At 43.7% G+C, this 16,591-nt stretch overlaps 1 protein-coding gene across 5 annotated transcripts in view; it reads left to right on the forward strand.

Annotated features, from left to right (window-relative positions):
- The first annotated feature begins 2,065 nt into the window (after positions 1 to 2,065).
- The window catches only part of Snx19 (sorting nexin 19), a 38,982-nt gene continuing 24,456 nt past the window's right edge, over positions 2,066 to 16,591 (forward strand). For 4 of the 5 annotated variants that reach the window (XM_027411729.2, XM_027411732.2, XM_027411730.2 and 1 more), the window contains exons 1-8: positions 2,066 to 4,257; positions 6,483 to 6,621; positions 7,754 to 7,854; positions 7,964 to 8,083; positions 9,849 to 9,979; positions 11,304 to 11,400; positions 11,919 to 12,096; positions 14,438 to 14,567. In XM_027411729.2, coding sequence (XP_027267530.1) covers positions 2,566 to 4,257; positions 6,483 to 6,621; positions 7,754 to 7,854; positions 7,964 to 8,083; positions 9,849 to 9,979; positions 11,304 to 11,400; positions 11,919 to 12,096; positions 14,438 to 14,567 — 2,588 coding nt within the window. In that variant the 5' untranslated portion in view covers positions 2,066 to 2,565. The remainder of the gene's footprint in view (positions 4,258 to 6,482; positions 6,622 to 7,753; positions 7,855 to 7,963; positions 8,084 to 9,848; positions 9,980 to 11,303; positions 11,401 to 11,918; positions 12,097 to 14,437; positions 14,568 to 16,591) is intronic. The other variant, XM_035443557.1, reaches the window with a different exon arrangement.

Below are 16,591 nucleotides of genomic sequence, written 5' to 3' on the forward strand. Positions count from 1 at the left end.
AGCACTATGCCTTTAATTCCTGAGAAATAGTAAGTAGAAAGGGAAGAAGGGACTCTCAGGAGGTGAATGACCAGTCAGCCTCCCTCACCACATGCACAAACTGTTCTATACCAGGCATGACTCTCACCTCCTCCCAATGATTAATCTGTTTGGAGACTAAGATCTGTCCCAAATCCCCAGGCAGAAGCTCATAGCCATCCAAATGACAAGTGCATTGGCATGTCCATCAAATCTGCTTCAGAATCAGGAAGACACTCTTGGCTGCCTCGGTGCTCCAGACCATCTGGTCAGGTGGCATAACGCCCATTTACAAGGTCAGTTCCTTACTGCCCTGCACTTTCCATATTGTGATGCTTAGGAACTTTTTCTCTGAGCTTGCAAGTGAAGTAGTAAGTGGTATCTTTAGTTCCCCCATTACTTAATTTCTTGCTGTAATCCTCAACTAGGCAGCAGGGATAGTTATTTCCCCAGAACTTTACTGTCAAGTAGCTATTCCCAAGGACAACAGAATGGTTTGGGAGGGCGCAGGGGAACTATAAGTCATTCTCATGTTCCTTTCCATTGGGAAGATGGTGGCAGTGAAGTGGCATTCACCAAAGAAACATGGACTAGTTATTTTTTTTCTTTTTCTTTTTTAACTTCACAGATTGCCTTGCCTGCTTAGTGGACACATTGATCCTAAATTGTATTGTTGGCCTTAGAGGTGATGTGCCATTAACTACATCCACTTGCAAATGGTGGTTTCTTTTGCATTCAAATGAAACTATTGCTCCAACACCAGAGGTGGGGATGAGAAAGGTGGCTGTGATATACCTCTTGGTGGTTTAAGGTTTTTGGTTGGAATCTGCTTGAAGATCTCTTCAAGCTTATTGGGAGTAAATGGCTCCCAATAGAGGACAGAATGATAAAGAACTGTGCAAATGACATTCATCTGTACCACACTGCAGATACAGTTCCTAAGGACCATGTTGGAGATCTATACAGGCTTCATACAAAACAGATATAAACACTTCTACACATGGTCGGTACCACCACTTTCTTTAAAATATCTACTCTCTTTTTAGGTCATTCTCGGAGTAGACAATCAGCACATGTATTCAAAGTTGAACAAAAGCGAAGGCACATTCCAAACCAAATGTGTTAGAGAATAACCTATAAACTACATCTCTACCTTTGCCTTGCTTAACTATGCAGCTGGGAAGAAAAGGAAGCAGATAGAAAGAAAATTCTTTTCCTTCAAGATTCAGTACAAAGACTATCTTCTCAACAGACTCTTTTTAACTATTGTGATTCACTAAATTGTTCCCGAACACACTTAAGATTTTGATTTCAATATATTCCATACAGACCAACTTTACTGAAAGTCCACTTATGTAAACTCATTTCCCCAATTAGCTGAAAGGGCCACAAGGACCCACTCTCTAATCCAGTGACTAAATGTAGGAAATGTTCACTTGAAATCTGCTCCACATCACAAATTGATACTTACCTTTTTGTTTGTATTTTTTTGTTTTTTGAGACAGGGTTTCTCCGTGGCTTTGGAGCCTGTCCTGAAACTCACTCTGTAGACAAGGCTAGCCTGAAACTCATAGAGATCCATCTGCCTCTGTCTCCCAGTGCTGGGATTAAAGGCATGGGCCACCGCCGCCCAATAATACTTATCTTTTACAACTACGGAGAACAAATGAAGTGGACTGAAGTGAGGACAGTGTTGTGTTGAGAGGTCAGGGTAGAAGGGATGATTTCTGGAGGAAGCAGGGAGAATATTAAAAATCCATCAAGCTACTAAAAAATATGCCTCCCAGAGAATTAAAACAAATTGTATTAGTGGAAGTTTACCTAAGCAGCTAGAGATATTTACAAACAGCACTTGATGGAGCCTGGGCGAGTTCTGAAGACTTTTAAGATTTTGGGGGGCGCTGGGTGAGCACAGGCTCTGGGTCTCGGGTCTACAGAGCCCTGTGCGCGGCCGCCGTCACCACGGCTCCTTACCACCAGGGGGAGCCAGTGACTATCATCCACCGGGCCGCTCTCCCAGCGTACCCCGCTCCCGCAGGCCACGACCCGGAAGCTGTCGCCGGCTGGCGGCCGGCCGGCGGCTCTGACTGCTTTGGGGCTCCGGAACGCAGTCGCCTGGGCTGCCGGAGCTTGCCGTGGCTCCTGACCGCGAAGGTCGGAAAGAACACCCCATGAGTCCTCACCAGACAGGGGCGCAGTCTGGGCACGCGGCCCCCGGCGGCGTGTGACCAGATCTGCCGGCCGCTTCGGTGTTCGTAAGTGTCCGTGGGCCGCGCGGGCTACGAAGAGACTCTCCGCCTGGGCCATGAGGAAGGCCGTCAAGTTTTCCTCATCTCGATTGGAAGAGACCAGTTGGTGGGCTCTGTTTACAGCAGCGAGCGGGAGAAGCAGGGCTTTCTCGCTTTGCAGTGCCTGTAGTCCCGAGGGTCCAGAGTTCACTTACTAGCACCCGGGCTTGTTCTTTTCTGGGACAGTTCATGCTCTCACTCCTGTCACCAAAGTGAAATAGGAGGCTGTCCTCTGTGGAAACCACCAGTTCTTTCAGCCATGAAGGCAGAAACAGTGTCCCCTACCCAGGAGAATGCCCCCGAGTCCAGCGGTGTCTTCGGTAATCTGTGGAGTAGCCGGAAGCTGATGGTTGTGGGGGTCTTGCTAGGCTCGCTACTTGTCATCCACCTTCTGGTGAACATGTGGCTTCTGATACTTCTGTGTGCATCGTTGGTGGTGCTGGGAGGATGGCTCGGCTCCAATGCCATTGCAGGGGCTTCGGGTCAATTGCACCTGGAACGATTCATCACAGTCAACGCCTGTCCTCCATGCCCCGAAGCAGAAAGGCAGCTGGAACGGGAGATTAACTGCACCATCCAGATGATAATCCGTGACTTTGTGTTATCCTGGTATCGTTCAGTGAGCCAGGAGCCAGCATTCGAGGCAGAGATGGAGGCAGCCATGAAGGGCTTAGTGCAGGAGCTCCGAAGGCGGATTAGCAGAGTGGACAGCCATGCTCTTACCCAGAAGGTTTTGACTCTCTGTGGTTGTCACCTGCAGAGCTATATTCAAGCAAAGGAGGCCACTGCAAGGGAGCAGAGCTATTCAGGTCAGCCCTCCCAGCTGTGGGATGCTTACTGCCAGGCTACCACCCCCCATCCTGCCATGCACAGCCCCACCACCGAGATCACCTATGCACGTGGCATTGTGAATTTGTTATTTCAAGAGTTAGTGCCCAAGCCCCACCTGGAGACTAGGACTGGACGCCATGTAGTAGTTGAACTCGTTACTTGCAATGTAATCTTACCACTGATCAATAAGCTATCAGATCCCGACTGGATCCACATTATACTTGTGAGTATCTTTTCCAAGTACAGACATGACACAGCCCAAGGAACTAAACCCCCATGCTCAGCCAGTGTCCTAGAGCAGTCCTCAGTGCCCACATCTCTGCCATTGATTGTTGAAGTAGAGAGTCTGCCAATAGGAAAAGTGCCTCCTTCTCCAGTCTCGGCCCCAGTACACATAACCTGCAGTGAGCCAGCCCCCTCCCCAGAGGTTGAAGAAGGCCACGAAGCAGTAGAGGGAGATTTGACTGAGATGCTTGAAGAAAGGAAAGTAGGAAATAACGCGCCCCATTTTCTACAGCCAGATATTCGAGGCCCCTTATTCTTATGTGAAGACTCTGAGCTGGAGTCACCGCTGTCGGAACTGGGCAAAGAAACCATCATGCTCATGACCCCTGGCAACTTCCTCTCTGACAGGATTCAGGATGCTCTTTGTGCCCTAGAGGATTCCCGGACTCTGGAGCCTAAGGATGGTGAGGGGTCTGAAGGTATGGAAGGAGCAGAAGCTGAGGAAGCTCCAGGAACAGACACAGACACCGGCCTGCTGGTCTCCATGCTTAACTGCCCAGAGATCCAGATTGACACAGCAGACAAGGATGTAGAACAAGAACAAGTCACCCCTCTTACAGCTTTGCCAGAGGAGCCAGAAAATTCCTGCCCCCCACGACCTTCATGCTTAGAAAAGGATCTCACCAGTGGTGTGAGCTCCCTTGATCCTACTCTGCCACCAGTTCCACTTTCTTCATCTCCACCTGGTCCTCTCAGCTCAGCCACCTTCAGCTTTGAGCCCCTGAGTAGTCCAGATGGCCCAGTTGTCATCCAGAACCTTCGAATTACTGGCACCATTACTGCCCGAGAGCACAGTGGTACTGGATTCCACCCATACACGCTGTACACTGTGAAGGTAACAAGATTACAGCAGTGGTCGTTCACTCCGGGAATGAGTTTGGAAAGCACAGTCAGTACACCGAATATTGCAAGGGCAGATAAGAGTATCCTGTGTTTAATTAAACAGATGTGTGAGTGGCGTGTCGTTAATTTGGAAGACAGCATAAGCTCTCACCCTATAACCCTATAAATAGCTCTAGAAGCTCGGTGTTGGAATGCTGAGAGTCAAATTTTTCCTTGGTTCTCAAAATCACTTGGGCTGCTTTTAAAGTACATAAATTCTGGATAAGAATTTCTAAGAATGCATCCCAAGATTCTACAGTATAAAAAAGATGTGCTTATTTTTATTTTATATGTATATTTTGCCCATGTATGTAAGTGCATTGTGTACCTGATGCCTATCGAGGCAAGAAGAGCATTCTAGATCCTTTAATATTGGAGTTATATACAGTTGTAAATTGTGTGGGTGCTGAGAACCAAACCCTGGTTCTCTGCAAGAGCAGCAAGTACTCTTAACTGCTGAGCTATTTCTCCATTCCCCTACATTTGTTTTTTAAATGAAACTTTTCAGTTAACATGATGGTCCACAGCCTGGCTTAAGGAGAAATCTGCTACTCTTAGCTTTCTTCCTATCATCTCTGCATAGTTGTTCCCAAGTCTGTGCTTAAACACCTCAAGGAATAAGGAACTTGCCACCTTGTGATGTAAATATAAATATCCTACCTTCCTATACTAAAAATTATGAAAGATATTAATATTTTTAAGGAGGAAATTATGAGGGAGAAGTTTAGAAAGCGTCTGTGTCAAACTTTCCCTGCCTTCTGGAATTTCTGAGATGTTAACCAGCCTTGCACTGGTGTGTCCAAGCACCATCATTGTACCAGCTTGACATGCTACTCCTTGGGAAATCCAAACCAATTAATTGGGTAGGGGTCTGCTGAATGCAGCTACAGGATGACCTGGCATTTTAAAAGTCACATTTAACAGTTTGCCTACCATTTTGTTCCCTAATTCCAGGTGTCCCTCTGGCATGCCCCATGCTCACGGAGAAATGCTAGATTCTCACTGTTTCATCTTTTACTTTTGACATATTTGTGGACTGATAGCAGAGAACAGTTTTTCCTTCTTAGTACCAGAAAAATCAAGTTGTCCCTCAAGGGGCAGAATATTCCACAGACAGCATCCTAGATCCCAGGTGTACCATGCTTGAAAACTCTGTCCTGATTTCTGCCTGTTCTCTCCTTCTCAGTACTTGTCTAAGAGACTTCTTTGCTCACCTCAGCTCATGGTAGATATCTCCTTTCTCTAGCTCTAGAAATGGTAAAACACCAGCTCAAGTTCTTTCAACAAGAGATCATTTTCGGTATTTGTTTTTGTTGTTTTAAATCATGTGCCATTCTATAATATTTCCAAGAATAACCAATTCTACTAAGAGCAAGCACATGTGGAGTTACTCATAGCAGCTCTGTATCTTAACTTCTTTGTCAGAAAGTCTTCCACTGTGCAGTCAGCTTCCATGCTCTTCCAGTGCGTTCTAGGAGTGTGACGTATAGATCATCACTCCCATGTACTGGCCTGGCCCTTTAGGCACATGCAGGCAGCGGACTGACCTCATAGAACATTTCCAGTCATCATGGGATGTCTAAGGATACAGCTAATATATAGTTAAGACACAGAATTTCAATTCAATTCCAGGAATAACAGTTAGGAAGATTAATCTGCCCAAAGCAACAGAAAGAAAAACTGAAATATTCCAGGCAAAGACCTGAGTTATGATTATCTGTTGTTTGGCTTTATTAGTTCTTCCTCAAACTAGTATAATCATTAGTGACTGGATGTAATGGCAAAGTGATTTTCTCCTGATGTGGTCTCTCTTGTCATTTAGCAATGGTCACTTTTGTAGGTACTCTGGCCTCTGTTTTATAATGGCTTTAGGATTGAAAAGAGTTATGTAGCTACTATGGGGGTGGGAACTTTTGGATAGAAGCAATCATAAGGAACAGTGAAAAGTATTTCTGACTGAGCAAAGGGTACCAGGACGTATAGCTCACTCAGCCACCTTGGAGTTTGGGTTGTTAGTTACAACTGAAGGTGACAGTCAGATGCAGTAGATTCAGGAGCATGAATGAATGGCTTTCTCCCTTTATCTGTACTCTGTTGTGACCATTGAACAAGTTATTAAAGCCAGAATAGATTTCTGAATCCTCACTGATTCCACTGATAATTCTGTTCCTTCCACAGTATGAGACAGCCCTTAATGCTGAGAACAGCAGCAGCCTACAGCAGCTGGCCTACCACACTGTGAACCGCCGCTACCGGGAGTTCTTGAATCTTCAGACTCGCCTGGAGGAGAAACCAGATCTACGAAAGTTTATCAAAAGTCAGAAGTTCCCCAAGCCCCAAATGCCAGCTTGCATATCATATGTATCCACCCTGTTCTGCATGCTTGGTGGCCTGTGGGTTTGTGGGGAGGAGAAGACAGCACTGAGAGTGTCTCATCCCCATGTTTTCCTGAGAAGCTGTGGGGTTTAGAGTGGGCAACTGTGATGGAATCCTTTCTGAGGTTGTCCTTGGCTACATGCTTTATTCCAATGCCCCCACATGGTTACTCTTAAGAAGAAGCAGTCACAGTAGACAATCTGTGCCCATAGAATCATTTGATCTAAACTAACTTTTTCAGGTCTGTGGATTATACTTCTTAAATAACCCAGAAATCCTGGTCTTTAACAACCAAGCCTTTTGTGTGCTGTTTGACACATCTAAGGTTCAGGGAAGAGTGTAAAATATAATAAAATTTAACTACAAATAAGCTAGGAGCTGGCTACTTTGTTGTTGTTGTTTTAGATGCTAATGATCACCTAAATAATTGATAGGTTGAATGTAACCTAGCTAATACTGGGACAGGCTTCAGAATTGTGTCTGGTTTTCTTCTACACACTTTACATGTGTTAGTTCAAGTAATCCTCTAATCGCTCATGAGATAGATACTACCATTCCTTCTTTTTTTTTTTTTTTTTTTTGATTTTTTAGTGTTTTTTTTGTTTGTTTGTTTTTTGTTTTTTCCAGACAGGGTTTCTCTGTATAGCTTTGGAGCCTATCCTGGCACTCATTCTGGTGACCAGGCTGGCCTCGAACTCACAGAGATCTGCCTGCCTCTGCCTCCCGAGTGCTGGGATTAAAGGCGTGTGTCACCAACGCCCAGCCCATTCCTTCTTAAAGAAAAGAAACTGTTACAGATCATGTTTCTTGTCAAAGGTTATTATTATAGCAGGGATTGGAACCAAAACTTAAACTTGGACCATTGGGGCTGCCTTAACCACTGCATTGTATGTTCTCTCCACATTAATGAGAGTAGATTGTTGCAATACAACCACAGGGACAATTGTAAGTCCCCAAATTAACAAAATCCTAAACACAAAGCCTAGTGAAATATATTCGGTGACTCTGTTTGTTTTATATGGACTACCTCTACATGAATGCTAAATGGATGAATTTGTTGTTTTGTTTTGAAGATATAAAGGGTCCAAAAAAGCTCTTTCCAGATCTTCCATTTGGAAACATGGATAGTGACAGAGTAGAAGCCCGGAAGAGCCTCCTGGAGTCATTCCTGAAGGTCAGCATCTGCTCTAATAGCTTTGCTCGAATTCTTACCCCCAAACATCCAACTCAAGGTGGTGAGATCTGGGGCCTGGGATTTCTTTTGAAATGTTTGTCTTTTGCAGCAACTCTGTGCCATTCCTGAAATTGCCAACAGTGAGGAGGTGCAGGAGTTCCTTGCACTGAATACAGATGCTCGGATTGCCTTTGTCAAAAAGCCGTTCATGGTTTCTAGAATAGACAAGGTAACAGAGCCACTATACTCAGCATTTTCCTATCTGCAAGTGTGAAATGTGTGTTGGACTGGAGACTGTGCTGGGAAAATAAGAAGGGTGAAGGTATAGGAAGTATAGAGAGTCAGTAGAACATGAACTAAAATTTTCAAGACCTGTTGCTGAATATTAACTGGATCATCAACTTGCTGAGTCGCAGTGAGCAGTTGTTGGAAGGCAGTGCCCTCGTGCTATGTGTATATATACCGCCAGGAGTTACTGTGGTATTGTTCTAATGGAAGCATGTGAGGATACAAGTAAACCTCTGTTGATGGAAAAGGGCTGTCTTCAGCGAAATAAGTCATTCACATTATTGGGGTCTCAGCAGACAGCTCTAAGCCAGGACGTTAATCTGGATTTGGGTTGGTGTAGTGACCATCTGCTAAGAGAAAGAATGTGCAGAGAACTGTACATTCTTCAAGAGGGTGTCTCAGCACCTGTGTAGATGGTGAGAGAAGAATGCTTGGGGAATCCAATACATTGGAGCCTCAGTTGATATCATCAGCAATTTTATAAGCAAACATGACTCATTGTAGGAGGTGTGCCTCCTCATTTTGACTAGGAGAAAATAATAAGATGGAATTTCACATGATAGATATTTGAGAGCATCCTTTGTTATTGGGAAGAAACAAACTAGAAAGGGATCAAGTAGGTAAAACCCCAGAGTTCTGAACAGATGTGTTCATTGGTTCTTTGCTCATTTCCTTATGGGGAGATTGCTTTGTTATTGCCTGTTCCTTTGTTTTTTGCTTTTTGAGACAGAAGCTAGTTGGTCTCAAACTCTTCTTCCTCAGTCTCCCAAATGCATCATGACATCCGGTTTTTATGTAGGTGCTAAGCAGTCAGAGCTTGGGTTCTCATGAGTAAGGACTTCGCCCCCTGCACCATTTCCCCAGCCTGCAAGCTGTGTTTTAGAAGCTGCATTATTTATGTTCATGCTGTTCCATCCTCTGCTCCCTTCCTGGTTTGTTTTTCCTAGTGTTCCCTGTGGTCTTGCTGATTGTCCAGTATGTCTTGGCTGTACTAGCTGTGCTCTTGTGAGGGATTACCACAAAAATGAGTTACAGAAGGCCTGGCGCTCCTCTGGAACAGCAGCATTCATTACCATTGTTTACTTCCATTTCCTTGATAGTTCTCTTTTGTATATTTCCTTTAATAGCAAATATATGCCTGTCAACTTATTCTGAAGAAGTATAGATGGTTCTTGTTTCTCAAAGGTGGTTTTCTCTTAGTAGAAAATTGTGATTTGACTGTAAACCCAACTCTGTGAATCCCTGCAGCATGCTTATATTATTTAAGCTGCTACACCATATTTTCTCTTTTCTTCATTTGTTTTTCCTGACACACCTTTGAAATTTCATACTTTGGTGATGGTATTGTCAATTTGGAAGCTAGGAATCACCTTTTTATGTAAAACAGAAAATATTAACTAAAAGTATACTCTACTTTGAAGAACTCGCTTGAGTTTTTGTTACTCCCTGTTTTGCTTTTGGCTTCTTTTCCTTCCCATGATTTGTCTTACTCTATAGAGAAGATTGTTTGTCTTTACTCTGTAGAGAGATAAAAATGAATTCTTGTCACTAGCTGGTGTCTGATTTTCTCAAATGCTAAGGCTCTGTGGCTGGCTGACTCTTTTCATCCTGTGGTATGAAGCACAGAGAGATGACTGCTCTGTTCTCCATCACAGCCCATCAGGGATGTGCATAGCCATACTGACCCTGTAACTCCAACTCTGCAGATGGTGGTGAGTGCTATTGTGGATACCTTGAAGACAGCATTTCCTCGCTCTGAACCCCAGAGCCCCACAGAGGAGCTGAGTGAAGCTGAGAATGAAAGCAAGCCCCAGACAGAAGGCAAGAAGGCTGGCAAGTGAGAAGCCCTTCAGTGGCCCAGGGCCCCTGTCCTCAGGTGTCAAAGCCCCATTCCATTCTCAGACCCTAGAAGAGAGGAGGTTCATGGTACCTGCCAGCTTCTTAGCCAGGCCAGAGGCTGGGTTCCACAGCACTCTACCCAAGGAGTCTGAGTAGCAAACAGCTGTGAAGGCAGCACTGAGGTTCCAAGTGTTTGCTCCCACCCAGGGAACCCTGGACCCAGCTCACTGGAAATTGTTGACTAGAAGGGAAAACTCTAGAAGGTGGATACTCTTCTTTTTGTACAAATTGAGGTATTTCTTTCCTACTAAGAATTAGGGCTTACAATTGATTTGTTTGCCATCATTTCTGGCTCACAGAGTACTTACACTAGCAATAAACAGGAAAGGACTAGAATGGAATCCTGCAGGGTGTATTTTAGTAACTGGTTGACTGCTGCTGCTACATTAATGCCCCAGCTGGTCGCTGGATGCACTCCACGCCAACATGTGGAAGACAAGAACAACACATGTACCCTTACTGACAAATTTGTATGAATGTGATCCATTAGAGAGGATTTAAATGAATATGGACTGACTGGCTATCTTCATGTTCATGCTAAGAGCCAGCAATACTATCTTCATAGTACTTAGCCTTTAAAATAAAAAGGGTTATTTATTTTTATTTGTGTGTGTACATGTGTGCTAGTACCTACAGAGATCAGAAAAGGTATCAGATCTCCCAGAGCTGGAGTTACAGGCAGATATGAGCCACAGATATGGGTGCTGAAAGATCAATAAGTGCTCTTACTCTCTAATCATTCCTGTAGTCTCAATACTTAGCCTTTTAGCTGTGCTTATATATGAAACAATGACCACGATGCCTTCCTGATTTATCAATGTTGTCATTTGCATTGATTGTCCAGTCTTATTTGGAGTACAAGAGGAACAGGTGATTATCTCCAAAAGATACCAAAAACAGTAACAAAAACCCTTAGTCTATGGTATTTGTCTGTTTAATCTTTAACAAATGTATTATGCAAGCCTGTCGTGTAGCCTCTGGGAATGTAGCCATGACAGACTAAGCACTATTTTACTTGACAAAAACCCTTTCATAAGCACCCTATAGACACAGTATAAATATGGCACTATTTGAAGACTTACCAGGTATACATTGTTTGAGTGATTTCAGGGTCCCATCTTCCAGGTAGTTCTGAGCACACTAACCCCCCCTGGAGTAAGTGTGGATGCTTCTGCTTTAATGTGGTGTCATTCCTTGCCAGCCTCTTTTTTAGGGTCCACGATCTTGACTTTCATTTCATTTTACCTTTGTTCCTGTGTCAGGTCCAGACTGAGGTTTTCATCCAGTAAAATCGCTCCTGCACTGAGTATAGCAGAGGCACAGGATAGGGTTCTCTACTCTCTCCAGGAAGGCAATTCGGTAAGAGCCCAAACCCAAAGAACTGCTGTAATCACACTTGAGGTTTTGATCCTGCAGATACAATGTGTAGGAGGCTTCTCTGAAGTCAGGGGAAAATCAGGTACCCTGGTCAAGGACTTGGCTGATATCTGAGTCTTGAAATTTTATGCTAAAAAGTGTTTCCTCTGAGTGCTTTAGAATTCTATCGGTTCTGAGTGGGCATGTTGGCTTTCTATCGGTTCTGAGTGGGCATGTTGGCTTCTTAGGGCAATGGGTTTGTGACAATAATGATAAGATGAGAAGGAAAAGGAAAACCAGTTTCTAGATAATGGCCCAGTAGTGTACAAACGTGATTATCCCACGGCAGGCTAGTTTTAGTTGCAACTTGGGTAAGGAATGAGAACTTTCCTGATGTGGCCATGGGATTAGTGGTCTCTGTGCCCATGGTACTTTTGCAGGTGAAAGATAGGAAACCTAGATGCTACATTTATTCTACCTTCTGCATTCTTGGTGATCTTTACCACTGGCTGTTTTTCCAGGAGTCAGAGATCCTGTCCATGTTTGGGATGGAATCGTTCATTGAAAAGCAGACAAAGTTACTGGAAATGCAGCCAGCAGAAGTCCCAGATAAAGATCCCCAACAAGTCCCCAAAGAATGTGTGGATAGTTGTTTGCTGGATACAGATATAGCCCAAGAGCTCAAAAACAGTGACCCAGGTGAGTAACAAGACCTTTGCTTCCACAAAGAAGAGCCAGGGAGAAGGCTCCTGGGACTCAGGGTAGGTGGACTTTGTAGTTCTGATTTCTCTTGTGCTTAGCCGAGTGAATTACTCCAGAGTTGGAGGTGCTGGGGTCTGGAGATGGGTAAAATGAAAAAGGTCATTGGTTCCAGTCAAGCAGTGGGGAAAATCTGTATGCATAAAATCTGCATAGGCTCAGTGTGTTGTTTTTGGTACAGGGGCTACTGTCTTTTCTAGATAACTCCCTCCCTCAGATCACTTTCCTGATCTCTCTCTCTCTCTCTCTCTCTCTCTCTCTCTCTCTCTCTCTCTCTGTGTGTATTTCTCTCTCTCTCTGTCTGTCTCTCTGTCTCTCTCTATATCCCTCCCTCCCTCTCTCCCTCTTTCCTTTTCTCCCTCCCTCCTTTTCTCCCTCCCTCCCTCCCTCTCTCTTCCCTCTCCCCCATTAGTATTGTGTTCTTTTTCTGTGCCCTCCCTACCAAGGGACTGTCACAACCCAACTGCCAGCTTTTGCCTTTGCACATCTACCAATGATGCCTAACTGTCAAATAGAGTACATCTCCACACAGGTAGGCCCCAGAACAACTGAAACACAACATCGTCACATAGAATTCATCTCCCAGATCTGGTCCTCCTTAACTTCCTGTCATTGCAGGTGAAGCTTTCTAGTTCCCCAGGGCAAAAGAGGCAAATGAGGTGGAGGGTTTGAGCCTCACAAGCATTTTCTTCCCATGAGAAGGTCAGATGTTTCCTACAGAGGAAAAATTCAGAACTTAGCTTTTAGTATGTTTGTGACATAGAACTTAAGAAGAAAGTTTGATTGATTAACTAGAACAAAGACCCCTGCAAAGACTAAATGTTCACAAAATCTTGAGATGAGAAGAAGATAAAAAAACTAATTTCATATTTACTCCCAGATGCCCAAGAACAACTCACCTGGCTTCTGCTTCTGGTGTGGACCTCAATTTAAGTATGTGACAAATGGGACTTACTGCTGTCCTGCATAGTTGTAGCTATCACAAGACACAGCCTAGAGTCATCTGAGAGAAAAACCTCCACTGACTGAGGAATTGCCTAGGTCAAACTGGCATGTTTGTGAGGCACTGTCTTGATTACTAATGTTTGTGAGTTAGAGAGTTTATCATGTTCTTCTGTAAGCTATCTCATAGCTCCTCATTTGCTTTATTTTTACTGCTATGGCTGTATGTTACCACAGGGTGGCAGCTGCAGACAGATACTAATCCTGAGGAAAGGATGGTAGTGAGGAGGCCATCTCCTAAGGCAAGAATAGCCCACCTTCAAGCAATGAACTTGAAAGCAACTTATTGTTTTACACACCCTCTTGAAATACAGCACAGAAAAAGAAAAATATGTGCTGGGCAGAGTTTAAAATGGAGTGAGATTCAGTTCTAACAGGTCTGCCCAAATCCAAAGTGATTTGTATTCTGAAGCAATGGAAGAAGAAGAAGCAAGCTAGCTGGTGCAGAGATTCCCCAGTGAGTGTAGACTAGCAGAGCATTGGTAATAGTAGTGATGACATTATTTGCAGCAGAAATACCAGGATTCCCTTAATTACTGTGGAACATCAGCATGCCTCTGGGGACACTGACATGCTGCAGGAGCCCCCACCCCACCCCCCAGCACATATTTAGAGAAGAGATGCTCCTGTCCAGTAAACAGATGTTCAGGGCACTCCATCAGAACATAAACATGAGCTCAAGCGGCCCCTCAAGTCTTCCAAATAGGAAAGAAATTGGTAAATGTCATGGCCTTTTACCAGAGGTGTGGTGCTTCCTAGAACCACATGTTATCTCAGAATCAGACTAAAAGCCTCCTGAACAACCTCAGAGCTCTGTGTAATGGAGATAGTTTTTTGCAGGAGAATGAAACCCAGCTCTTTTCCCTAATCTGCCCACTCTTTTCCATCTATCACTGTGGGGGCGAGTGGAAGGGTCAAGGCCTTGCCAATTCCACTTAGTCACCAGTTGTGATCCCCTATTAGGAGTAGAATGGAATCAACATCCTGGAGAAATACAGGGGAAACTGATGCCAGATAGGTAAAATAATTAAGTGTAGAAACCTGTTAGTAAGCTAGAAAACCTGTGGTAACAGAATTTCAGAACGTTAAAAAGTTGGACAAACATAGGGAGCACATCACTCCGTGTACTAGATACAAGCATTTCTTGATTCATATTATGCAGAGGGTTCTCAAAACTCTAAGATAAGGACATAAAGCTAGAGAAGACCTGGCTGCTACCCAAAGCTCTGAAAGAGGAAAGGTTTCTTCCTGAGTTATTTGTGATGCCTTTGTCCTGCAGGAACAGAAACAGAGTTAGCCGACACGGCCTTGGATCTGATCCTGCTGCTGTTAATGGAGCAGTGGACATGGCTGTGTACTGAAAGCATGCAGAAGTTCCTCCGCCTTATTTTTGGAACTCTAGTTCAAAGGTAAGATTGCTGAACTCTCTGTCACATTACAGCCTCAATTTGCTAAGTAATTGGACATGAAACTCGTTTTCTGTACTAGGAAGGTTAAAAAAAAACAACCCATGACCTTAGCAAAAGGTAAATTCCTTAAACAAAGGTGTGGGGAGGAAGTCCCTATCAGAAACCCTTTTTTAACCACCTTGTCTAAACTTTGAATATATCTAATTCTCTAAGATTTCTCACATATATAGCACACTGAATTACAGACATTGCGTGTATTCTTAGAGTACTTTAATTCAGTCTGCCTAATCCAGTACACCAGTTTAACACATTAGAGATTCCTCTAATACATTAGAGATTCCACACTCAGGGCACCAAAATGCGGTCAGTTTAAATACATTAATGACTGCCTCAGTCACCAAGTATGCATGAGTGTCACATTAAGAAAGAAATCAAAGCACTTCCCCTTGGAGTCATTTGACCAAGAGTGAGCCCAGACTTCAATTCTCCACTTCTCTTCGGTGTCACCTCTCTCTCTGCAGCTTATGGTTTCTGGCCTGTCTGTAATCTGTCTGTTGTATGAGTATGAATTTTTGTCACTATGGCTGACTGAATGTTGTCTGTTTTGTGTCCCTGTGTGTCCCTAATAAAAGACTTTGCTCTGTATTTATTGGACAGCACTGAAAACCTCACATGGGAAGGAAGGAGGGCTTCTTTACAGAGTTTTATAAGGAGTCAGTCTTGGACTCTGACTGATCGCAAATAACAAAAGTTATCAAGCAATACACACATGCTGCTTCCAGCATTTGTGGTGGATATTTGTTTTATAAGGTTGCTTTTAACCTATTTTCTGTTTTCTGCATTTATTACCATAACTCACATACACACATGTGTTACTCATAGGTCAGGGCATGAAAAGACTACACAACATTAAGGCTATATATTATCTTAGGTTGTAAACCTTGATTATGTGGGAAAGTCAAGGCAAGTAAGGTTTGTTGCTACATTGTTCTCTTAAATTCAAGTTAAAGGAGCAGGCTGGGAACATACAGTCTTAGTCTTACGTGACCTCAAAGTGTGTTCTTATTAACTGTGCTTCAAGGTCCAGCAAAAGTTTCAGTCTCCTAGAATGTAAGAGAGAGTTTCATAATAATGTACCATCGTACTCTAGGATCAGTTCTCCATCCTTACATCCCCAGGCCTGTCTGTCTTTCACCTTTGTGCAGTGAGCATTTCTCTTAATAGTACATAGTGCCTTCAGGATGGTAACACAGAAACTTGCAGCTTAGCTTTATCTGGGCTTTACAGGTGGCTTGAATGATTTATGAATAGATGGAGGTTTCTATGGCTGACTTCTTATCCATTGTTATGTCTTTCTCCATTCTCTCATGTTTGACATAGTAACAAACATTTTTCAGATACTAAAGATCAGATTTCATTCACTCTGTGGAACTTTTTATGGTACCTTCTCACTTTCCTCCAAAATTAAGGGGCCCTCTTCTCCACTCATCCTTTTTGACAGATAATTATGACAGGATATTATATAAATTATCCATTTTCTCCAAAGTAGTGATTCTCAACAGGGTTCTTTTGTTCTCGGGAGACATTTAGCAGCATTGGGGGAGTTTTTGACATCACAATAGGGTAGGACGGTAGGACTGCCCCCAAGCAGGCATCTTGTGGGTAGAGCTCATTGATGCTACTTTCCATTTATGTTAAACAGGACACTCCCCACTGTACTCCCACCCCACCTCCATGCACACACAGTGAGGACATATTCTTCCCAAAATGCCTCTAGTGCTAAGATTGAGAAATTGTTCCTTCACTGTTAGCTCAAGGGCCACAAGGACCTACACAGGTGCTGAGCCTGGTAGAGCCTCTGCAAATATTGGACAGAAGGATAAACATTTTCCTTCTTCATATTTTCGCAGTTATAACTCTGTTGTGTTTTCCTCTATTATATGTGAGTGTTGCTAAATGGGCTTTTATTTCTCTTCACCCTTTACTGATCTTTCCTTTACTTCTCTAAGTAAGGGATTTTGAGA

Source organism: Cricetulus griseus, chromosome 4 (genome assembly GCF_003668045.3).
Source record: "Cricetulus griseus strain 17A/GY chromosome 4, alternate assembly CriGri-PICRH-1.0, whole genome shotgun sequence".
Classification (NCBI taxonomy): domain Eukaryota; kingdom Metazoa; phylum Chordata; class Mammalia; order Rodentia; family Cricetidae; genus Cricetulus; species Cricetulus griseus.